We start from the raw sequence: 23,708 nt of genomic DNA on the forward strand, positions 1-23,708 counted from the left end.
TCTGGAGGTGATGCCTCTAGCAGAATTTCATGAAACTAGTCATAGAAATACAAACTGGAGCCTACTATCTAACAGACAATTTCCGTGCCAGTCTTTTAGTTGAACCTAGATTCTAGGACGATGCCTTTGATTCCACATGTATCAAGCACCAAAGCAACGCAAGCGAAAACTAGCCACGGAAACTTGGGGGGGGGGGGGGGGGGGAACAACACGGTATTTGGCAATCGGTATCAAATTCTCTCCCCCGATTCACAGAGAAGAGATACTATAAAATAAGACAAGAAAAATGCCACCTTGCTCCAGTGCGCATTGCCTATTTTGAATCATCGGTATCGTATCACACTCTACGCAAAATAAAGGGGGGAGGGAGGCAACGAAACAACAGACCCAGCCAGGTTTCCTTTCGAAGGGGCCCACGAACTCCCAATATCCAGAAGGCAGGGACGTAAAAAGCACAAGCAAACAAGAGAAACAGGAGAAAAAGAGATGGAATAGATGACGACAGAGATAGATGGGAAAGAGAGGGAGAAAGAAAAAAGGAGGTTGTAGCCAGTTATTGTTCAAAGTACCCGAACATAAGCTAATTCAAAAAGATGTGGACATATCGGTTCCCTCCTTCTCGGATGGGAAAGTATTAGAGGGCATGTCGGTCCGATGCAAAGTCCCACAGCATCTTGATGAGGGAATCGGGCAGCGTGTAGAGGTCGACGTGGAACTCGCCCACTAATTACGTCAACGGAATTAGCATATGCATAAGTTCGGAGGAAAGGCGAAGGGGGGAGAGGAGGTATGGGGACTCACGCTCCATATCGTTCTTGGTATACGAGTCAGGCGCCTTGTTGTCGTGAACCATTTGCACAACTTGCAGCAAGTCATCCTCGTTGAGCTTTTGCAGGCCATCGGCCAGCTTGTCCATATCAACCTAGAGGAACATGTTAGTTGGTAGGTCAACTGGGTCAAGAATTCGGTATTGGCAATCCCTTACATTCTTCTCAGTGCGCGACTTCTTCTTCTTGGCACTCTCTTCGCCAACGGCACCGCGCTTGTTCTTCGATCCGTTCTCGTCACCCGGAACAGGACCGGTTTCACGCAGAGCCGAAAGGAAGTTCGCCTTGGGGTTTTTGAATGTCTATTGTCCCGGAATTCACTCAGTCAACTATCTTCAATGGCAGTAATTTCCAGGTAGGCGACTTTTAAAAAACATACCAGGACGTGTTTGGACTCGTAACGCTCCTGAGCAAAGTTCAGGTCATGGTTGATGAAATGCGATTTGTCCGCCACCAATTCAATCTGCATGTCGAATTCACCCCATCCTTCTTCTTGAATACGGAACGGCGGGTTCTTGAAAGCTGGAAATCACAACTGCAATTAGCCATGGCCCTACCGGACAGCGAAAGACATCCCGTTGGCGCAGCCAAATGATGACTGTCCCCCGCAGAGGGTTCGAGACCAGGGTGACTTACTCTGCGTGGCACGAGGTCCGAAACTCGGGTGCAGGTGATAGACCACCTTGTCAAAGAGGTTGGCTTGCACCAAGTCGCCCTTTTCGTTGACAATGTAGACCTCGATCCACCATTCACGTTGCGGGAACCCCTCAACTTTGGAAGGCTTATCACTGTTGGCGGGGAAAACAATGCAAATTAGCCTTTGGTTCTTATATCTCATGTCTGACAGAGTTCATGGGGTATTTGGTCGGTCTAGCGCGTCCAGATTCGATCCTCGTGTGCGCATTGCTTTCATCGCAGTTGAGTAACCCAACCGAAACAAAACTTCGCGGTATAGATCAAAGAGAGGTGCGATGTGGCCGTGGATGATTGGCTTTTCCGAACGCGAAGGGTCTGAGAGGATGGTAGGTAGGGCGCGAGCACACGTACATGATATGTTGCTCCGTGACGAGACGGACGTTTCGCTTGACCTATTCCATGAAATGTCAGTTAGTAGATAATTCGGCAAAAGATGTTGTCAGAGCAATGGATGTTATTTTCCCCCTCCTTCTTTTTGTAGAAGTAGCTTCTCCCGTAGCTTCTGCAGCGCAACCATGAAGACGCGGTGAATAGCGCTTGCGTCCACAGTGGGCAGGCCACCGCGGTTGGAGATGAAAAAGGTGTGAAAATAAGACAGCGGCGGATTGAACTCAACTCACGTCGGGCATTGTGGTATTTGGTCGTCGGGATCCTACTCTTTCAGAGAGCTTTGGGGTAGGTTTGAAGAAGGAGAGGGGAGGCGCGCAAGGAGGGTCGGGGAGCGTGAAAGCTTGCGCGGACGGTTCAGCTGAGGAATTCTCCTTGAGGTCAGAGGTCAGAGGCGAGAATGGATATAAGGAACTCTTTTCTTTGGATGGCGCTCAAAGGTATATAGAACGCAAAATGTAGCGCATTGGCAAGAGCTAGTGAATGGGCACAAAAAGAAGACGTGAACGGGGGAGTGGGGAGGAATGAGGTCGACGGGGAGATCGGTCTAAGACCGCCCACAGCGGCGGCCCGTTTGGTTTGGTTTGGTTGACTTCCGTTGGTGGAGAGCCTTTCCACCAAGGCTGCTAGAGGCTTGTTCACTGCTTGTCCTATTTGCAAGGTTTGGTGTTTGGTAAATACTGAGACACAAATGCAAGAAAGAAAAATCTCCCTTTCAAATGAACCACCGGGTTGGATGCTCTCCGAGTTATTTGCTGCATAAAGCTTCCCAATACAACGTGGTTCTATCCACGTCTATCAGGTAGAAAAAATAAGGAAATTTTACTACAGGCATACTAGTAACATCCAATGATGTGCAAGGTGTATATTCGATGGAGAAATGTCTATCTACTGCCGACAGTGGAACCAAAGATATCGGGAACTGTCCTCCGTTTCATCATCACATCACGATAATATGCGAGCAGCATCTTCATCACTACTGCCCTGCTCGTCACGTCGTAGGGGGAGGGGGAGTGTTGAAATAAAAAAAAGTGAGGGGGAGGGAAGGGGAAGGAATATGGGATATTGTGTAATTGATTGATGTAGGTGTTGGGGGTTTGGGAATGGGATGGGATCTAGGGAGTTTTCGAGAGCAAGATTCTGTTCCACAGGACTGAGGTCATCGGCGACGTGCAAGTCACTCTTTCTTGACTTTGCAATCCGTTGGGTCGGAGAGCGAGGGGGTAGTGGACAGCGCAGGGCGGCTCTACTTCTCAGCGCTGAAGAGCTTCTCGTTCTCCTCCTGGGCCTTCTCGAAGGCATCCTTGAACAGGTTGGCGTCTGGAGATGACCGGTTAGCCTAAATTGAATTCATTGTATTGGAATATATTGAACTCACTCTCGCTGTTGGCGAAACGGATAGCCAGGGTCTGAGCCTCGGGCTCACCCTCGCTGACATCGGCGGCCGCGTTCCAGACCCAGCTGCGGTCACTGCCGACGTTGGGGCTCAACTTCATGTCGGGGACGACTACGCGTGTTTGGTTAGTCAAAAGATTATTTTAAACAAAAAAAGAAACCAATTATAGGGTGCCTTACTGTAGTGGTTGGCGCAGACCTTCAAGGTCTTATCCCGACGCATGACGAGACGGGTCTTCTGGTTCTCCTTGTGCTTGAGCAGACGAACATCACCGGTACCACGCTCCTTCCACTCCTTGCTGTCACGGTCGAACTTGAAGAGCTTGGCGCGCATCTTGAAGGACTGCTCCTCGAGCTCCTCGTTGGTCTTGGTCTCGACACGCTCGGTCAGGCGGATGACGGGCTCGAAGTGAACTTCGGGGGATTCAGGAGCATCATCCTCGGGGTTCTATAAGACATTCATGTTAATCATTCGTTCAGCTATATGTCTCAGAGAGGGGTTTCCGGAAGATCAGGACTGAAGGATATGACCATTGTGCGAAGACCACACAACGCGCGCGGCGGGGAGAGGGGAACACCCCGCGTTTTGACATTGTTTGGTCGCAAAATGGCCAACTCCTCAACCCCAGATCTCACCCGAAATCCCCCTGAAGAAAATTTGCTCACCTCGCCCTCCTTCTGGGCCTTGGAGGAGCCGGAAGGCTCGTCCGCACCCTCGTCGGTCTCTTCCTTCTTCTCCTTCTTGGGGCCACCACCGAACATCGAGAACACGTTGTCGGAGGTCTTGGCGGCAGCGTCCTTGACGGTATCAGCGGCGTCCTTGGCTGTGTCGGCAGCAGCCTCAGTGACGGTCTTCTCACCCTCGCCAGTGGCGGGGGTCTCCTCGGGCTTCGCGGCCTCAGGAGTGATGGTGGGGTCGGGCTTGGTATCCGCGGCGTCAGACATAGCGAATAGAGTTATGTGTGGTATTCGGGGGAAAATTTGCGACGGCGGAGGAATTAAAAAATGGCAGGACACCTGCAACAATGATGATCAGGGGAGGGGGTGATAATTGGGTTTGTTGATTGGGGGGGCGTTCGATGAGGGGGGGAAAAATATTAGTCTGGGTGGGCGCGGGCAGAATCGCCCCACCGCTTTTTTTGCCGGAACGCGAGGGGTTTCGGTGGACTGGAAGGCACTACAGAAACTACCAGATATACTATTGATGGAGGCGTAGGTAGAGTATACTACATATGTACCATTCGCCTACGGGGCACAGACCACTACACAGTTAAGGAATGAATGGAGTTGCATTGCGACGTAACTATTCGTGAGAAACACCAGTCCAACCAGGGAGAAAAACAAACAAAACATAGACACATCCCGCCCTCATTAGCCAAATCGTAAAAAAGCAAGGATACCTAGGGTATTGAGAAAAGAAGAAGAAATGAGGGGTAGGTTAGCATTTCAGCAATTCAAACTGTCACGCCCCGGACAATCCGCCTTTTTCTCTTGACGACGTCCGACGAAGTGGCGAGCCCGAGCCTGAGCACGATCTAGCGCGCTCCTCACACTCCGCACTCGATCCAGCGAGCAATGAACATCAATATTCGGGGTAGATTTACCCAACCGACTCCAAGCATTACTCACAATCCCCTTGGCCCCCCCGATTCACTGTCACGGAGCGGCTTTGGAGAACGGAGGAAACGCTCTGAAATCGCTGCACAGCATTACGGGTGATGACTTCCGAAAGCTGCTTCGACCGGGCCAGAACAATATCGCCAGCGTGTAGGCCCTCGCGCCGGAAACGCTCGGCATCTTCCCACAAGAAGTGTGATCGCTTGACAACATCCCCCATAATTACTTGGAGATCGGTGGTGAGACGGCCATAGACTTCACTGAGCCCCGTTTGGGCAACCTGCAAGTCCTTCGTGATTTGAGAAGAGATGTTCTGTGCCGCTCGTCGCCAGTTGGCAATCTTGAGCCATGGAGTTCCGAAGTCAATTTTCATGGTTTGGTTAACTGGATGATTGAACTTGGATGTGACGGTCACATCAACCAAGCCATAGGCGTCCTCCCGATCCAACCTCAGCGTATAGACGCCATCGAAGAGGCGAGATAATTCATGAGGGAGAGATCTACCATTCCGATGGACACTCACGTCGAATCGTCGCTGTTTTCTGAAGGTAGAAAGGCTGCGAGGGGGCTTGATGACTACATGACAGTCTCCAACAACTTGAATCTCAAAGTCATCGGTGCCCACAGAGGAGCCTGATGTCGCAATGGAAAGAGCCGATGGCGAAGAGACAATAAAGTCAGACATCGCAGAATTTCTCAAATCGAGATCTCCGGATGGTCGAATGGATAGCGCCGTCTGTCCCACACCTTCCAAAGTCAGGGCTGCAGTCGGAATCGAGGTGGTTGAGGTCTGAGACAACGAATGAGACAGTGCTGAACCGGCAATCAGTTGCGCAAAAAAGAGAGAGACTGCCTTTAATGCCGAATAGCCAATTGACAGGACCACGGCCGAGATGAGGGTCAATGTGACAAGGCGGAGGAGAGGTCCCAGTTCGCGGGTCCAGGCGGCGTATGTTGGTGGGATCCAGTTGCGTGAATACTTCTCGTGTTTTGCAGGCGAGTTCCCCTCTGCAGACTTGGGCAGATCAGAGGTTGCTTTGAGTGTCTTCTTTGGGTATATGTCCATAAGGGACGCCAGGTTTCGATTGAGCTGGCTCGGTGTGATGCTCTCAAACGTCTTTAAGTCGATGGGGTAACGCTTGAGCACCGCTGTCTCCCCAGTTTCTGCGTGACGTGACTCCAGGCAAGTATGGAGACTGTGGTGGTTAAGAGGGATAGCCTCGCCGGCTCGTCTCCAGATAGGCTCTTCCGAGATCACCATTGCCGGAATCCCATGTCGTTCCAAGAAAATATGAGCGAGACGTCGTGTCTTCACAGCAGCTGCGTTGTCGCGGGTAGACACGAAGATGATAGCCACATCTGGCAAAGTCCACTCAGAAGGGGACGAGACTTGATATCTGTTGGCGAGCCATTGCGAGCGGCATGCGGGGCGGTTCTTGAAATTTAAATGCAATGTGCTCGGGCGGTCCGCATGAGCTTCGGAGCTAGCTTCCGTGCATTCATCTACCACAAGCTGAACATGAATGGGAAGAAGCTCTGCAAAGTTGGGAACTGCTCCAACTCCGAATGAAGTCGGCACAACGTGATATCGAGAGGACTCGGCAGAGCTAGACTGCGACCCAGTAGGTGAGCTTGACACCAAGACATCGCCGATCTTATCTAGTATAATGTTCCGGTACTCCGAGTTCCCAAGGTAGAGAACACGAAAGGGTTTATCAAGATCAAGGCTTTGCTTGGTCATGGTTTGCTGAACTGTCGCTAGGAGTATCGAGTTGATCGGGTTGTATGGGAGTCGGCTCATCATCTCCGAGGCTGTTTCATCGTCAAAGACATGGATGGTATGCTTGAGCTCAACTCTTTCCATCTCGGGCCATTTCTCTGGCTCTAAAAATTCGATCGAGTTCAGGGACTGGCGGAAGGGGGGTCGGGCGGTCAGGTTGCTATCATCAATAGCAGATCCGGTATGAGAGAATCGTGATGGAAACTGTTGTGATGTCGCGAGTGCATGTAGCTCTTCCTGGTCCCGGTTGTCATAATCATGAGTGTATTCCTGCTCCGGGTTATCCTCATCGCTGCCACTATCTTGATCGTCCAGGCTAGCCACATCGTCGGGGGTAGATTGATCGAGCAGGGAACCGATGTCAGTCTGCTCGGAACGGTTCCCATCCTCGGAGTGCAAGTCGGACACACTGAGAGTTGCCCAACTTTCGCTGAGGGCCTTTGGGGGAGAATCAGCGATGTGGTCTGACGTCATGTTGTTCGTTGGCCGTGAGCGGGACAACCACTCTTCTACTGAGGCAGTCAGCGGCGGGAGGGTCGGATATTGTAGATGCGAGGCTGTTTGGGCGCTTGTTGGACGCCTAGGCGACTCTCGAAGGTCAGCCATGACTCGTAGATGTACATCGATGAGAAGGGAGCAGAGAGAGAAAAGGAGGGAGGGAAAATGTGGAGGGGAAAGGTCAAAGGGAAGCAACAGAAACACCTACAAGGCAGCAGATGGGCGGGATGTAGGCATGTGCCCCAGTTGTGGGTCCGCGGGGTGAAGTCGCCCGTCAGCTGGCAAGTGGGCGAGGGAGGGTTTCGATTACGAGGAAGTTGTATTCTCGACGGTTATAACCAAAATATTCAAAAGTGTGGAAAGGGGGAAGGTCGAGGCGCAGAAAGATAAAGTGAGGGGAAGAGAGTGATAAGTGGTGGGTTGGTGAGTGAGTGATCAGTGATGACCGTTGTAGGAGAAGAGGGGTGCAGGTGAGTCGCAGCTGCACATTTCTTCGGCACTTGCCAAACTTTCTTGTCAGGTTCAGGCTCAGGCTGTCAGGCACCATCTTTACTACAGTACTATAGTATAGTACACTTACGCTTACTACTAGTATACACTCATTCACTACTCATATTTCATCATCTTCTCCAAGCATCAGCATACCTTAGTACATACTTCCAGCCCACTTTGGGCCCCCACCAGGCCCCACCGATCGCCACCTAATCGGGCACTGGAGTACATGCTATCTATATCCTAGCTCAGACCACCACGGCTACCCTCTACCGTCATTTAAATCAATTTATCATGGCCAACTTGTTCTCTAGGATTTTACCAATAAATCTACTAACAATAGTCGATCTATATTTGAGGGGCTCGCGGCCGCTATTTATGCGTTTTCTCCTTGGGCTCTCTTGAATGATTCATATTTTGAAGATTTTTTCGGGCAAAGGTCAAAGGTCCACGGAAGGTCCATGTGATGTAAGCTTTTCCCAATCCAACACAGAATATAGGAGTGGCTATTACTTTCATAGTCCACCGCCATCTTCGATTCCCCGTATACCATCAGTGTCCTTCTTAGGCGCAAGCTGCACAATGATCAAGTCAGTGCTTAACCCAGTCCCACCAACTTTACTAAGAGTCCCGTTAATCAACCCCCATTGTCCAGCACCCTACAGTACCTGGGTAATGGATGTACCTGCAAGTGGCAGTTGAATTGTCACAGTATTTGTCCAGTTTGGCGTCTGCAGAGACAAAATACTGACCAACATCTGCCTACCAAGCCTCCATCCCGCTACATCCATCTCAGTCTGTCCCACTGCCGTCAACTTTACATTTCGAGCTCCAAGTAGAAACGCCGTCACACTATTATTGACAAGAATCGTGCCCAGCTGTCTAGTCACATTGCTGATTTGTGCGGTAGTCGGCCATATCCACATGACAATCCCCTTTGCGTTATGATTCAAACTGAGCATCATCATGGTCACTTCCTCGACCGCGGTAGGAGTCCGGTTGTAAAAGGCCTGGTTCCCGAATGCTTGCGGAACACCCCACAGAGGTTTCGGAGCACTACCCAGCCAAGTCTGATACTTTTCGAAGCGGCTCAGTCGAGTGGAAATGTCCTCTACCACCCCGTCACAATCATCACATCCACATCGTCCGTACGTCTTATTGCAGGGTGTATTGTAGACCACCGACCAGGTCGTGTTGACCCCGATGGGGTACACATCGGACAGTATAATATCCGCACCAGCGGAGTAGTTGCCGTAATAGAAATTATAGCAGTTCAAGAGCACAGATACCGGATGCCAGGGATCCAGAAGCTTGATCATGGAGTAGGCTATGCTCGTGCCGTTAAGCGGGTCGCCGTGGCCATCGGGTTCGTCACCGGTATACCATAGCAACAAGCTTTTTCGTGACTTTATGAGAGTTACTTGTGCCGTCACGGATACAAGGTTTTGGTATGTATAACGCATGTCGTACATTACCCAAAGCCCGACTTGATCGCATGCATTGAGATACGTATTGAGCGCGAACAAATTGAAAGTCTGGGTGAGCGTCGTTGCATCTGGGACGAGGTAGATGATATTGTACCCCTGATTGATGAATGCCTGTGGATTAGGCGCATTTGCTAAAGTGGTGTAGTAAGAATATGGCAGTAGAGGAGTCCATGCTGTTGAGCCATTGACGTAGTTTTGTACCAGCAGCCCGCCATAGAGACTATCGACCTTGGTAATGCTGCCGCCGTCCGTTCGTGGTGGAAGATAGAATAGCTGCGTCGTTGCGTTGTACACCCACCGCGCACTAGCACGTGTGATTGTGAGGGTCACACTGTATGGAATGAAGCGAGGAGTAAGGTTTTTGAGGGAAAAAGGCACTTCCTCCAAGCTTTTCGACGTCACACTACCGGCGAGTGAATGATGCAGGTGCAAACTCTCTCCCTCGATAGTTATCTCGAGTTTCAAGTCACTGTCATCCTGCGCTTCGGCGTAGTCCCAGACGACCCCGTGGGTATATGAGAACTGTGATTCCACGATGAAAGAAGCGTTGACATCGGTGGGAATGTACAAGCTCATCCGTGGCCGAACTTGGATATTCAATAGAGGCCCTTTCGACGCTGAGGGCTGCTTCAGCGCACCCCCTGGTGCGAACGATTTATTTCTGTGAACGTTAGTATCAGAATTCATTTTATCCTTAAATATCGAGTTGCATGGGCCTTGGGATCTACCTACGTGGGCATATATGCTTTCCCACACCAAATGCTCACGCCAGGTGGGTTATTGAAGGCAGTGGCCAGGCCAAGAACAAAAAGCAACCAGAACATTGGATCGGTTGGTAGAGTTATCGTGATTCCAAGCACTCAGCAACTCTCTAGTAACTAGCCTAGTATATCAACCTTCCACTTTCGAAAGCTTGGCTTCCGGCCCCTCATCTTAAAAACTTTTTCGAATGTCACCTTCTTTTCCGACGCTGCAAAACATTGAAGGGGCATTGCTGATTGGGTTTGTAACCATGGAGGATAAACCAAACACTACCTTATTCGCTTTCCTCGATGAAGCATTGTATTGGCTCGATCTCAATAATCGGCTTAAATCTATGACTCCAGGCTCGTGCAGGCAAGACCTTCATGAGTAGTGAATATCATACTATTTATACTCGAGTTTATTGTAGGGAGAATCCAAAGTCCATTATAATCATCTCATTCTTCGCGTAATTCCGGGTGATTATTCCATACTCTATAGACATCCATGCTGAATCTGGTATTTGCGGGTTAAGAGACAATGCGAAGGGGGAGAGAAGAGCAGGTGATGTTGTGTGCCACAGGGACAGTGGTGTTTGGGGAAGAACAGGTATGTACATTTCATGAATGCATGATGGAAACACAACAAGTCTTGAGAGGGGGCTGGGGAGAAACGTAACAGGAGGGGAGGGGGATACTAGTAGTAACATGATAGTGTGTAAAGACAAAAAAAGGAGAAGAAAGCAGAACAAAAAAACAAACAAAACGGCGGGATAGGTTGCCAGCGTTCTTCCCGGCTTCGCCCCCCCTTTCAAAAAAGGTATCGGCTTCCCCTTGTCACCGAGACTAGGCTGTATGTTCATGCAGCGAAGACGGATCGGCAGGGCCCATGCAGAGTTGAAGTAGGCAAGAGAAGATGACGGGCGAGGCAAAGCCGCATGTAAATATACCATCGGCGTCTCTGGGTCGATCAACCAAAAGTAGGACACAGCCAACCCCAATGACAAGGATAGCACGCTAGATGAATATGTCAACATGATGGAAATGGCACGCCATGTTCCCAATAAAAAAAGCCGTCAGATCCGTTGAACGCCACCCAGAAAAGGGCTCCAGCATGACATGCAAGTTTCAGCAAACAACTCCGAGGGCGAGCCTGAGAAGTTGTTCGTAGCTGAAGTAAAAAAGGCATGAAGAAGCAGGTATTGAGAAACAATACGGGGAACGACCGAAGTGATCAGGTTTATGGTGAGGCCCAGCCACCCGCCACCTCAACCCATTCTGAAAGACAGCTGCCTTGCTTGCCTTCAACATCCACGATGTCGGTGTCGCAGCGGCATCGGCAGCCGACGCCGTTCTCCTTGACTGGATCAGGGGAGGCCCAGTACTCATCTTCTTCAATGCGCTTCTTCTCATCATCAGTGGTCTTTTCAAGGTAAGGTTCGCGGGGGAGCTGCCGAGCGGGTGCGTTGGCCGGGCAATGCTGAATGGTCGTGTGACGGTATCCGAAGTCACGGAAGTAGTGGATGTCACTCGGGGCGAGGAGAGCACCGGCAGCAAGGGAATGGATAGGAGCATCACCCCACTATAGCGTATTGTTAGTATTCCAATGGTCAATCATGGGTACCATAGCATATCAACTTACTCGCTCCATCCAGAATCCACCGCTGCGATCCATCATCTGGAAGAAGTCCTCGTATTCCTTGCTGCGGAACCAATCCAAGCGAGCAATTTCGAAGTTACTCCAGAAGTGACACATGTTGTAACTCTCGCCTTCCATTGCCTCGGGATCGATATCGTCAAGGTTATTGACGCCGGGTTCGGATTGGAGGATTTCCTCGGGGAGTTTCTCTTTCTTCTCCTCGGGAGGGGCATCTTCCTCGGCCGGGCGTTCGAGGAACATCTCCCAGAGTCCCTTGGACTTCAAGTTGTTCTTACGTTTGTAGGCGGATGCGTATCGGAAAATATTTGGGACCGTCTCGCGCAGCTCTTTGACTGCAATGGTGAAACCGTATGTCTTGTTGGCTTCGATCATCTTCTGGAATGGATCACTGCAGTCCTTGTAAGTAATTGGGCATGTCATATCGGATAGAAATGGACTCTTACTATGTAATGTCGCAGAAGTACTTGATCTCGGGCTCCAGGCGCCAATACCATTCGTATTTCATCAGGAGAGGGTGCTTGTAGAAGTGTCTGTATCCGCTTGATCAGTACCCGACCTTTATTTTGTCGTATCGTAGGTTGACGTGTACGTACCCAGAATAGAAGCGACACATGTGATGATAACTCTCCATGCCACCGTACATGATGGCAGCATCACCCTGCTTTCGAACACCCTCCTTGGCGACCTCAGGGTCGACCCAATCGGGGAAACCCCACATGGCGTTATCGATTTTGCCGAATTCAACAGGAGCGCTGGTATAGTTCTTCACGGTGGCTTTGAAGTCATCGTCGAAGTCGCCGTCGTTCAGGAAAACATAGGGGTAGTGATACCAGCGGTTGAAATGCCGCTCGATTGACTTGAGCGACTGGATCACACCATCCAGCTCCTTGTTCCTGGCGAGAACGACGAACGCGGCGTTGGCACGAGGTTCCTTGTCAACATCGGGGCTGATGGGCATGCAGCCGGTGGCGAAGACCTTGTCATGCTTCTCGCTGATTTTGCTATTGAGGAGGGACGCCGGTTAGCAATCGTACATCTCAAGTTGAAGGTCTCCATCCGGAGATATTGGGCCGTGCGGCTAATGGGGACACATACCGAATGGAGGGTGGAGTGCCCGCTGGAATTAGAATCCCCCCGGGAGATGCAGGGTGTCGGACGAATAGAAGGAGAATAAAGAGAATTACAAGGCATGGAAATAGTAACACAAACCCCAGGGGTATAGAAATGGATGAATTCCCCTTCAAGCGAATGCGCCGGCGGAAGAAGGCGAATCGCGGAGATGCACGACCCTTCTCACGGGACGCATCCTCAATAGGGAGGCTCGGCGCGCTGGGCAGCCGCTTCGCGATACGCTGGATGAAGCTCATGGATGCGATGTCGGTACGCGTCGAAGACCCCACGGTGGCCAAATCAATGGGACCCGGGCAGTAGGGTCAGAGAATCGTGGGCGGCCCCAAGCTGGGGAGTTGGGAGTTGGGCTTGCGAGGTCGGTCGAGATGGAGAGGATTGAGAGTCCCAGGTCAAAATGGTAATCGCAGGGAAGTGAGGCTAGAACGATCCGATGTCCAGACAAAAAAAAAACGAGTGGCCGGAGGAGAGCCTCCTTTCTTTTTTTGTGGGGGTCCCCCAACTTTCCTTCTCAAGCCCAAATAACGGGTAGATTTGGGAAGGAAGGGAGTAACTCAGACGACCAAACCAAGGGAGGGCGTGAGAGGTTGAGGATGGGTGAGTGAAGGTTGGGGGGGGGGAGGGGATTAGGGATGGAGAGGATTGAACCTGGAAGGGGGATACGGGGCGAGATTTGCCAAGACCAGGAGGCGCAAGCGTCGCGTCACACGGAAACGGTTATTTTGCCCCCAATGGCTACGTAGTGTCGCTGAAATTGGGGTGGCCACCGTATGGCCATGGTATGGCTATGGTACGGTAATTTAATTTACTCTGGACACATGCACTCAGTAGCACGCAGTACTTATGTATTCCGTACTTAGGAGAAAATATCAGTAGTACGGTATATTTTAACATATACTCTAGTTGAATAGGTAATCAGTACTCAGCACTTAGTACTCCAGCGAACCGAATATGAAGCCTAGGGATCATCTTTGCTCTTTCGTTTATGCATCGTAAAGGTCATTGGCCCGCTCCCCTGCGTATGAACATACGGACGCTGTGAGACTGCGCTGCACCAGAGGCGGAGTACGGCAGGGCAGGGCGAAGGAAATAAGCCTGGTGCCCAGGTCGATCCAGAAGAGTGGACACTGTTGAGTATAAGTAGTGAGACGTGCTGGGTGAGAGTGAGATTCATGGACTTCGAACACTTGAACACTTGAACACTTCAATACGAGAGATTGCCGTCTTTGTAATCTAACCGTGCATGAAGTTGCGTAGTACTAGCGGCTGACGATCAAAGGGTCCAAGACGGGCCGGGGACCGTTAAGGCGGGAATCGCCATGCTTAAGTTGGAGTTGGAATACCCAGCAGCCAAGGCGATGTTATAGCCTGTTCGCAGTATCCTAGAATATACTGTCCGTGGACAGGTGTAAGTAGAGTATAGACAGAGGGCTAATTATAGACCTTGTCTATACACTATACTAGTAGTACTCCGTATAGTTAATACATATGTGGCCCTTTGTGGCTCCACCGGGTCTGGACCCTTCTCCCTTTTCAGCTTCCTTTCCAATTTCATCTCCCGTTTTGTTCGTGTGATCGGTTACTGCAACTGGGGAAGGAATGCTGGGCACTGGGCAGGCTGCAAGATTACTCTTTAGCATTGACTAGGTACTAGTAGTTTATACATATACATATGACATATCCATGGAAATCACCCAGGCATTTCTCCCACTTCCCTCTGCGTGCGACCACATGAGCACTATGGGTGGCGTGCCCTTCCCATGGCCCCCGAAGGCGTCCCCCATTTGCTGGTACTTATACCCCGAGGGGTCTCGAGGATATCACCCACATTGACATCAGAGGTTCAGACAATTGATATGTGACCCTCCCATATCGTCACCGTCACCGTCACCGTCATTCTTCACTTCCACCTGTGTTCCAAGGGTCTGTGTCGGTCGATGGGAAACGATCGTCGATTTGTTGCATGGCCAAAACACCGCGGGGTTCTCCTCTCCTCCTTCCCCCCCCCCTTTTCTCATTTTTCATCTAGAATCTAGAACTACGTACTCCGTACACGCCATCCTCCCGGTCCGAGTCGTGTCCGCGGTTCTTGCGCCATGAATCAAGTGCTGGCTCGTCCCTCGGTCTCCGAGAACCCAAGAACCCCCACGCTTCAGCTCCCTCATCCTTCGCATCTCGGACCCGCGCCGCCCTCGCGCAATGGCCAAGTAATCCTGGACACTTTCTCCCCGTCAATGAACATGGCAGCTTCGCATTTGATCGCGTCCTGAAGACTGGGAAAGTATTCCGCCGCGTCAAACACAAACATGTCTTCCGCGCCTCCTGGAAATCTGCCTATCTCGTCCTGCGCCCGAACCTCCTCTCCGTCTACAAGGATGAAGAGACCACTCGGCTCCGCGTCTCAATTACCCTCTCCGAGGTGACGGCCGTCGCAACAGTCAAAACGCCTCGCTCTACCCGCAAGCACGTCTTCGGAATCTTCACCCCGTCCAAAAACTACCGATTCGAAGCCCCCTCCGAGCGCGATGCCGAGGACTGGATCGACCGGATCCGCGCCGAGACCCCGAGAGACGAGGACGACCAAGCCTTCCTGGCCCTATCGCACAAGCGAGAGCCCCCAACTATCCAAAGACAATTCGTCGATGACACGACCGACCATTCCGACCAGGATGCAATTGCCCGCGCCAGTTCTCCCGAACTAGGGCGCGCCTTATCGCCGGTCGCGGGATCCAGCTCCAGCCCCTGGGCCGCCGCCCGGAAGCCCCCCTATTCCTATCACGCAGGACTACTCAGGGAATGAGATCACTTCCTATTCAGAGCTCTCGGACGGACCACCTCCCACGCGAAGCAGCCGATTGCGATCCATGCCCTCCATTCACACCCTGTCCATATCCGCCCCCGAAGACAAGCCAGTCTCCTCGTCTCTACCGCGAGATACGAGCCGGCAGTCGGATCTAGGCATTCTGCGGGATCCGGAACGTGTTGTTTGTCAAGGATATCTACAAGGACTGCGAATCAAGGGTACTGTGCGACAGTGGAAGCGGCTCTGGGTCGTGCTTCGACCCAAAACGCTAGCTTTTTACAAGGATGATCAGGAGTATTCGGCTCTTAAAATCATATCCATGTCTCAAGTCATTGATGCCGCTGAGGTCGACCCGATGTCACGATCAAAGAGATTCTGCTTGCAGCTCATTGCCGAGGAAAAGACGTACCGGCTTTGTGCTCCGGACGAGGAATCGCTCGCGCGTTGGCTCGGCGCGATGAAGAGTATCTTTGCAGCGCGCAAGAAGCTCGAAACGGCTCCAGCTGTCGCGGCGTGAACTCCGCATTCTTTTTCACTCTTGTTTTCTTGAGCGCTTCGTAAATCCTTCTTTTTATAATCGTTTTCATATCCCCATTCCCCACCCTATCGCAGTTTCATTCTCATATCTCCTCATTTTCTCGCAGATGACCTACACATATTCATCAGCTAATACTTTCACTTTGAGATATACTCTTGTTTCCTTCTGAATATACCCATTTTGTTGAGAGCGCTTTTCTCTTACTCCTTTGCCAATAGACCGAGCACCGGGGTTACTGAGAAATACCAGGCGTTATATATCTTTCTTTATGGACAACTGGCGAAGTCCTCACAACTTGAAGCCGATTTCTTTTCTTGCAATGCCTTCTGCGCAAGCCTGTCTATAACTATCTTTTATTTCATCGAATTTACTTTGAGGATGTGAATAGTGATGGACTTGGAGGAAAGTTATCTACATCTATCCATCTTAGAGCTTTCCTGCTTCGGAAATTTAGTGATTGAAACTGGACAACTTCCTATGACCTGATAAAATTCTATTCTATTCTTGATACGCAATATGGTACCAGACCCTGGCGGGCAACGAGGCTCACATGCCGTCTCTATAGTATGGCCTTATACCAAACTGGCTGATCTAGATTCACTGGTGCTCAACTGATTCCTACTCGATTGACTTCTGCTTAGTTGCCTCTCAATGGTGGACCCACCCTCGGAACCTGCCGAGCCTCTTGTCACCACAAAAACGCAGTACTACAACAAATAATATCTATCCATGTTTTATTCTACGCCCCATCTAGATGATATATTGGAGAACATCGACGGACTAAGCCAGAGGCCGATACAAAAGCTATAGAATAACATCGAGGAAGACTACGATCTTCAATATCTGCTTGCACAGGACAAAGCCAAAGATGACTGGAAGGTTTCAGCTGAGCTTTAGTTTTTGATCAAGCGGGTCGACGCCCTAACACCCAAGCTTTCATGACCCTACAATGGCTAAACGAAGATCCACCTCTCCATGACGGTCATCCAGAGGCTTACGAAAAGTTCGATCCGATTCGAAGGAAGGAGACATACTCATCTCGGGAAGATATGAGCATCAAAACACTTCGTTACACATGGAGTATTCCTGTGACTTTTTGGGGATTTGATGGTGTATTTCAAAGGCCCAAAATAGTCCTTAAAATTGCCATGAAGGTTTCTCTAAGAGATGAAGTCGTGGATATTATGGGTCTGTAGTTTTATTCCTTGCGATATGCCCCAAAAGCGGTGGAAAAATTCTTAGAACACCGCGGGCACACCTTGCGGCGATTGCGATTGCGAAAAATTGTCAGTTACAGTCAGCAAAGGCTGGCAACTTGACAAATGTGAGTTTTCAGCTGCATTGCCAGTCTACTCCCACCACTCATTCCCTATTCACTAGGCCGAGGAACATTTATGGTTGATATAGAAACTTTCCAAGCACCCTTGTTCATCCCTAGGCCAAAGTTTTCTCCATGATGACCTTGGCTTATCGAGTATGACTAGTAATGATCCTCCGCCAAATGGGTTTCTTTTACTCTTCCCCCCAACGGTCCCAGGATAGTATATTTTGCTCCGCAAAAATTGGGGTATGGACGTGAATTTCACTTCCCAAGAAGCCTTCTGCTAGATGCACTAGCTTCAGGCAATTGATTTATTCGTGGACTACATTCAAATATCATATCGAATAAGCAGGCTTTCAAGGATTTGGTCGTAGACATGGAGAACAAAGATCCCGTTCAATTATGGTTATGAACCAGTTCAATTCAAGTTGACTAGCGTCAAATCTATAGATGTCATTAGTTGCGAAGAAAATTGACTAATCCTCCTTCGCCATGGAGGCCCTGGGACAGGAAAGACTTTGACAACCGAAGGGCGTAGCTTAATTCGTAAATAAGCCGCTCCTTCGAGTCACTTGTGGTGAGGTGGAAACCAGAACCGCAAAGATCGTCGCCTTCTCCAATGATAACCAATGTCCCATCGCTGCCTCGTATCCATCACGGCCCTAGCGTTTTGCATTCCGAGAATGACCCCTTTTCCATGCCTACCATGACAGCAAAAGAAAGCCGCTTCTCTTCGGTGGAGAGGCCTGCAACCCTAAGCTTTCGATCGTTGGACTATTCAACCCCACTCTTCTTAGGTGTGACGGGCTATTAGAGAACGACAGGAATACCGTCTCCGTGGCCCTAGTTCTCTCCACCCCGCCTGAGTTTCGTGTTTTTACTTCTCTTCCCTTGTTCCTGTTGCCAACTTGAATCTCGCGAGCAACATGGCGACCGCATACCAGACATATGTTCCTCAGGGACAGGGACAACAGCCTACCCAGACTATTCAAGTCAAACCTTCAATTTCAAAATGGTGGTGGATCAGCTTCCTAATAACGTCGCTTATTACTTTCGCTGTTGGCGGCGGGCTGTTAGGCGTGGGAATGGCTTCGTACGATGGGAGCTCTGGGTCGGAGACGACGTATGGAGACATGATATCTGGCGGTTTCGCGTGTTTAGGGATAGGAGCGTTCTTCAACATCTTGTTCTGGATCTTTTGGGCAATTTGGTTTAGGCGTCACCGACGCAATCATCGCCAACAACAACAGCATACGATTGTGTATCTCGATGCTGCTGGCCAGCCATACGCCACTGTTACTACTCCGCAAACATTCCCACAGTCACCTACAAACTATCCTCCGACGCAGTATCCGGCTACGACAAAATATCCCGCCGTCAATTATCCTCCGGCGAATGCTGTGTCTCCGCAGGCTGCGACCCCACAGGCTGTCACTCCACAGCCTATAAGGTATACAGGGGCAGAGCTTGGTTCAATTGCGCCGCAGCCCACGGAACTCGCGTTACAAGAGCCACCGCACATCACAAGCATCGAGCTGGCGGCTCAACAGCGGGCAGAAATGGCTGCCAGCCCGGTCCCACTCTATACTCAACGGTCGAATGAAAGAACGACGGGGATGGAGAAACGTAGCGGGTATGACGCGGCCGAAGAGATGCGCCGGCCCAGGGAAGAGGGCCAGAAGAATGTACAAGGCCCCGAGCATCCAGATACTCTTTCAAGTATGCATCGCCCTGTACCCGTGACCCCATTACCAGCGTCTCCCGCGAAGATCGCTGAGATCGATACGGCCATCGCTGCCACCGACGGGCTCGTCTCAGGCATCGACAGCGTCATCCAGGCGGATTTCGACTACATCTCGGGGTCATGGGGCAGCGAAGAGATCCTCGTCCTGGACAAGGCAGCTATCAGCGAACTGCTGTATAAAGTGCTCCAGGATGACCAGACCGCCGGCTTTCGCAGCCGCGACTTCGTCACCCACGAGGGAGACAATCAGAGGCCGCCTTATGTACAGGTCGTCTCTAGCGGCGGGACGTTTCGTCCGTATCGGATCGCGAAGCGCCAAGATGGCCGACTCGTCCTCTATGGACATGCGGCTCTATATCGAGCCAAGCGTGCGTTGGACCGTGCGAAGAACCCGTCCGCCACCCCGTCAGGAGCAGACTTGATCACCGAGCTCATTGACATCGGTCATGCGGAGGGAGCATTGCTTGGTCCCAGGGGATCGGCACTATGGGGGCACGTCAGGTCGATCGGCTCGGCGCTGAACCATGCTGGAGGTAAGAAGCTAATGCTGCAGGCGCACGAAGCTGTTCGTGACAAACTTGGAGCCATCCGTGCCCGTGAGTTGGAAGTTGCTTGGGGTGGGGTCGGCGACTGGCTTGGGTAGCTCGTGATGTTCTGGGGACAAGGTGAACGTAGACGGAGCACCGGAGTTATTGAGAAATACCAGGCGTTATTTAGTACCTTTCTTTATAGACAATTTCTGGCAGAGTCCTTTTAACTTGAGGATTCCTTTTCTTGCAGTGTCTTTTGCGTAAGCTGATCTATACCTAGGTATTTATCTTGTATTCCATCAAATTTATATTGAGTACTACTAGTATGTGAAATGTGAAAGATTCAAGTTCAGAGGAAAGTTTTCTAGAACTATCTACATATTTAAAGCTTTTCAGCTTTAAATATTTATTGGTTAAAACTAGACAGCTTCCAAGGTTCCTATCACCTGGTAAAATTATATTCCATTCTTAAATTCACAATCCCCCCGTAATACTAGAGCCTAGAGATTAATGAGGCTCATATGTGGTCTCCATATACAACCTACTATGCCCTTATGTCAATCTTGCTGATCTAGATTCACTGATGCTCAACTGATTACTACTCGGTTGCCTTCTCCTTAGTTGCCTCTCACTGTGCGCGGAAAGTAGCGTTCTCAAACGCTTTGCACCAAAGTCTAGCGTTCAACGCTCGGCGCTCCTCATCATTCATACACCACAGGGTGCGGTCCATCATAACGTCTGGCAAAAGATTCCCAAGTCGACACTGGAAGGAAAGCATACCCCTCATCTCGCCAAACTCAAACTTCACGGCATGAAAGTCTGGTCCTCCTACATCTTATTCGGCGAACTTGAAGTGACAGGCTTGGATATCATGAAAAGCGTCACGGCGCACCATTTTAGCAATATCCTCGGGACTGAGGTCATCATTTCGTTTCGCGAACAAGGGATCGTCAATGAGCTCCCGGATAACCTCGGTAAACTTTGGCTCATATACACTGTATACAAGCTCTGTTTGGTCGTTTTTCTTCTTAAGGAGCTCCAGGAACGCCTGACCTCTCTCGTCAGCCAAGACTATCGGCGTCCAAGATTGTGCACCGGCAGGAACCTTGGGCCAACCTGCGAGCAAAACACCGCGGAAAACTTCTGCCCGGGGTTTGCAGCTCTCCAGATTATCCCGCGCTTCCTTTGGAAAGTAATCTTCACAGACCTTCTGGAGAACACTATTGAAGGCCTCTTTATCAGCTGCGGGGCTCTCAAGCATTCCTTCTTTCGGCTCCTGCAATTCAAGCTCTCCTCGCAAAGTCTTCTGGAAGAGACTGCGCCACTTCTCGTAATTGAAACAGAGACGCTGGTGTTCGATTATGTACTGAGCCAGCCCGGTTCCATCCTCGAGACCCTCTCGCAAGAGCTCGACAAATGTATCCGAGAAGTAGATTCTGTCAAGGTGGATTTTTGCTTCGGATATGTGGCGTGCCCGTGTAGCCGGGTCCTGCGGCTTTGGGGCAAACCAGTCCACATTTCGTTCCTGGTTCTGAGCCATGGTGAAAAGGATTTGATTGGTGTAAGGTCGTATGGGAGTCAGTTGTGTTGATGATTTTAGAATTATTTGGAGGTAGATTGAAGCGGTATCTATCTATTTCCTCCGTTATTTGAAATTCAATTTCCACCACTATATTGGACTAGTTTGGCTGTACTTTACAAAGAGCTCGTGAATGAAAGAGAGACTAGTAGTTTTCAGTTATCCGAGAGTCCGAGTATCTGTTTCATCATTTCATACAGGCAATCACAGGGAGATTTCACTCATTTCCTGGCCTTTGAGTAGGTATCTCTAATCTTTGAATACGCGGAGCTTCAAAATTATATTTACTACCAGGTTGTCATATCGAAGACCTAGGAGGAGCCCACCATACAGGTACTTTCTAGACCACGATATCTATCCTCGAAGAATTGCCATGGTTGATTAATCAGAGGTCTTTTTAAAAGGGGTTCAAAGGGTTCACTGATGGATCGCCAAGATATGTACTCCAAAGGTGAGATTGGGATAACTAGTATTTTTTTCACTCACAACGGCAAGGCCCTGACCCCCCTTGTAGGGCGGATGCAAACGGATAAAGACTGTAGACGTCGAGTTTGAGAATTGCCTCGCTGCAGGGGTCGTATTACTTGATAGAATTATCATCATAGCAAAGCCCCTGCTAGATGATCTGCAGGAGCTTCTTTGAATTATCTGCTGAACTGAATAATCTGGGTATTTTGCATCCACCGATCATGATTGTAGTCTACCAGCCACCAGGACGACAGAGTATAGATAAGTTCAATAGAGATGTAATTGTAGGCTAAAGACGCAACAAAACAAGTAGATCGACAAATGGAACTCCATAATCCATGCTAACGGACTTCATCGCGAGGAATGCTCTCATATTCGCCAGAGGAAACTCTATGTCGAACGGGGCTAGCGCTCTCTTCTTCGACCTTACTCTCGTGGTTGACGACCAAAAATGACAAAAATACAATAGCTGCGCCAAACCAATATAATGGGGACGCATACTGTTCCTGTAGAAAGATCTGACCGACCAGGGACAGCGGGATCGTTAAACTTAGACCGACCGTCACAACAAGAGGGGTGGTCAGGAGCATCGCGTATGCCCACGCAATGTCAGAGATGAAAGAGGATAATGAGTTGACCTAGTTCGTAGAACAGTCAGCAACGAAATATCTCCACCTGTAACTGCCTGGGTAGGGCAGTAACAGAAAGAAAGAAAAAAAAACTGGACATACTAGAATAATCGTCCACACCCGGTCTGTGCTAGGCAGTTCGAACGTTTCAATTCCCAGCCAATGGAGGATGAAGAATCCAGGCCACAAAAGCACGAGATTGAATAGACCCACCAGCCCAAAGAAGAGCTGCATGTTCACGCGTGACTCGTCGCCTACTTGCTTCTTCATTACGATCGTATAGACTCCGTACATGATGGAGCTGAATGCCGCCATTGCGTCGCCTAGGGCAATTTCCCCGGACGTCTTGTGCGGGAATGATCCATCCCGGCCACTGATAGCAGCCGGAGTCGTGTCGGCGTCCTGGTTGGACAGGTCCACGCGGGAAATCAGAATGATGCCGATGAGGGATGCGACAACACCAAGGAGCTTGCGGGGTGTGAATTTCTCAACTCCAATCACGGCTCCGAAGATCAAGGTCCAAACACCTGGGGTTATCGGCATAAGTTTTCGGTTTTGGGATAGGGACATATTGGCTGCTAGACTTACCACTAGTAGACGTTAAGATAGTCGTGCTACCCACTGTTGTGAACTGGAGACATGCCATAGCAAAGTAGTTTGCCTAGATAAGAGCAAGTTAGAAAGGTCCGTTTTCTGTTCAAAGCCTTTCCACGAGTAGTTACGACATACGATAAACTGCGATCAGTCAGCGATTTGTTTTATATTTAGAGATCCACGTTTTGCTTACCCATAGGAGACAGAACTCAAGACTGAGCTTTGCTGTTGCTCGCAGCCCCAGCTTCGCACTCTGGTCAGCGTTCGCCGCGCTTGCATACAACGGGTTTTCGACATCATGCACGCGCGATTCATTGTCGAATGATCCCCCACGCAGGATACTTTGCTCCTCGGACTTGGGATCCTCGAAGTCTAAATGGCGCAGTAAACTCCGGAAAGAGGTGACTTGCGACAGTCTCTTTGGAGCGCCATAGCGTCCATGTTCGACCGAGCAGAATGGTAAATAGTGGCAATATGAACAGCGAGGTGTTAATGTAGGTGACGAAGAAAGGCTTTGGGTATGTATTGTCGGCAAAGATTGTCTGTCGAACAGAATTGTGTAAGCAAATGTTGTACAACAGGGTTTTGTCTCATGGTTTTCGCCCTGTACACGGGGAATTTGCAAACGTACACTACCGAGGAAATTCGAGGCTGTCCAAAGTACCACCACCACCAAGAGCAGGCCCATTCCCACTGTATGCCTCGCAAACCCGGCCGTCTGCGGCTCTCGAGAGTCGCGGGAGGATGCCATCTTGTCACTCTGTGCTGATCTGGAAGCAGAGTAATCGGTGGTGG

General features: G+C 50.2%; 9 protein-coding genes across 9 annotated transcripts; 3 read left to right on the plus strand and 6 right to left on the minus strand.

The window, feature by feature from the left end:
* Positions 1–634: 634 nt before the first annotated feature.
* N7509_002759 (putative transcription initiation factor subunit (TAF30)) lies at positions 635–2,152 on the minus strand (the record flags this gene model as incomplete). Its single annotated transcript, XM_056627396.1, has 7 exons — positions 635–723; positions 802–922; positions 986–1,129; positions 1,207–1,349; positions 1,464–1,615; positions 1,875–1,915; positions 2,144–2,152. The coding sequence occupies 7 exons, from the start codon at positions 2,150–2,152 to the stop codon at positions 635–637; spliced, it is 699 nt and encodes a 232-aa protein (XP_056493191.1).
* Positions 2,153–3,156: 1,004 nt separating this feature from the next.
* N7509_002760 (Ran GTPase-binding protein YRB1) lies at positions 3,157–4,250 on the minus strand (the record flags this gene model as incomplete). Its single annotated transcript, XM_056627397.1, has 4 exons — positions 3,157–3,230; positions 3,289–3,417; positions 3,486–3,753; positions 3,972–4,250. 4 exons carry the CDS (start codon positions 4,248–4,250, stop codon positions 3,157–3,159), a joined length of 750 nt encoding a protein of 249 aa, XP_056493192.1.
* A 676-nt stretch (positions 4,251–4,926) lies between these two features.
* Positions 4,927–7,308, minus strand: N7509_002761 (uncharacterized protein; the record flags this gene model as incomplete). The annotated part of the gene is made up of 1 exon (XM_056627398.1): positions 4,927–7,308. The coding sequence occupies one exon, from the start codon at positions 7,306–7,308 to the stop codon at positions 4,927–4,929; it is 2,382 nt and encodes a 793-aa protein (XP_056493193.1).
* An 899-nt stretch (positions 7,309–8,207) lies between these two features.
* Positions 8,208–10,003, minus strand: N7509_002762 (uncharacterized protein; the record flags this gene model as incomplete). The annotated part of the gene is made up of 3 exons (XM_056627399.1): positions 8,208–8,267; positions 8,445–9,840; positions 9,912–10,003. The coding sequence occupies 3 exons, from the start codon at positions 10,001–10,003 to the stop codon at positions 8,208–8,210; spliced, it is 1,548 nt and encodes a 515-aa protein (XP_056493194.1).
* Positions 10,004–11,159: 1,156 nt separating this feature from the next.
* N7509_002763 (glycosyltransferase family 15 protein) lies at positions 11,160–12,946 on the minus strand (the record flags this gene model as incomplete). Its single annotated transcript, XM_056627400.1, has 5 exons — positions 11,160–11,501; positions 11,562–11,967; positions 12,023–12,109; positions 12,173–12,580; positions 12,675–12,946. 5 exons carry the CDS (start codon positions 12,944–12,946, stop codon positions 11,160–11,162), a joined length of 1,515 nt encoding a protein of 504 aa, XP_056493195.1.
* A 1,492-nt stretch (positions 12,947–14,438) lies between these two features.
* On the plus strand, positions 14,439–16,027 carry N7509_002764 (PH domain-containing protein; the record flags this gene model as incomplete). The annotated part of the gene is made up of 3 exons (XM_056627401.1): positions 14,439–14,497; positions 14,814–15,426; positions 15,491–16,027. The coding sequence occupies 3 exons, from the start codon at positions 14,439–14,441 to the stop codon at positions 16,025–16,027; spliced, it is 1,209 nt and encodes a 402-aa protein (XP_056493196.1).
* Positions 16,028–18,295: 2,268 nt separating this feature from the next.
* On the plus strand, positions 18,296–19,756 carry N7509_002765 (uncharacterized protein; the record flags this gene model as incomplete). The annotated part of the gene is made up of 1 exon (XM_056627402.1): positions 18,296–19,756. One exon carries the CDS (start codon positions 18,296–18,298, stop codon positions 19,754–19,756), a length of 1,461 nt encoding a protein of 486 aa, XP_056493197.1.
* A 698-nt stretch (positions 19,757–20,454) lies between these two features.
* On the plus strand, positions 20,455–21,234 carry N7509_002766 (uncharacterized protein; the record flags this gene model as incomplete). The annotated part of the gene is made up of 1 exon (XM_056627403.1): positions 20,455–21,234. One exon carries the CDS (start codon positions 20,455–20,457, stop codon positions 21,232–21,234), a length of 780 nt encoding a protein of 259 aa, XP_056493198.1.
* Positions 21,235–22,031: 797 nt separating this feature from the next.
* N7509_002767 (DMT family transporter) lies at positions 22,032–23,664 on the minus strand (the record flags this gene model as incomplete). Its single annotated transcript, XM_056627404.1, has 7 exons — positions 22,032–22,328; positions 22,422–22,846; positions 22,908–22,980; positions 23,049–23,054; positions 23,107–23,285; positions 23,320–23,455; positions 23,545–23,664. 7 exons carry the CDS (start codon positions 23,662–23,664, stop codon positions 22,032–22,034), a joined length of 1,236 nt encoding a protein of 411 aa, XP_056493199.1.
* Positions 23,665–23,708: the final 44 nt, after the last annotated feature.

This window comes from Penicillium cosmopolitanum, assembly GCF_028827165.1.
Source record: "Penicillium cosmopolitanum strain IBT 29677 chromosome Unknown utg000004l:1.0-4361866.0:1.0-4365735.0, whole genome shotgun sequence".
Taxonomy (NCBI): domain Eukaryota; kingdom Fungi; phylum Ascomycota; class Eurotiomycetes; order Eurotiales; family Aspergillaceae; genus Penicillium; species Penicillium cosmopolitanum.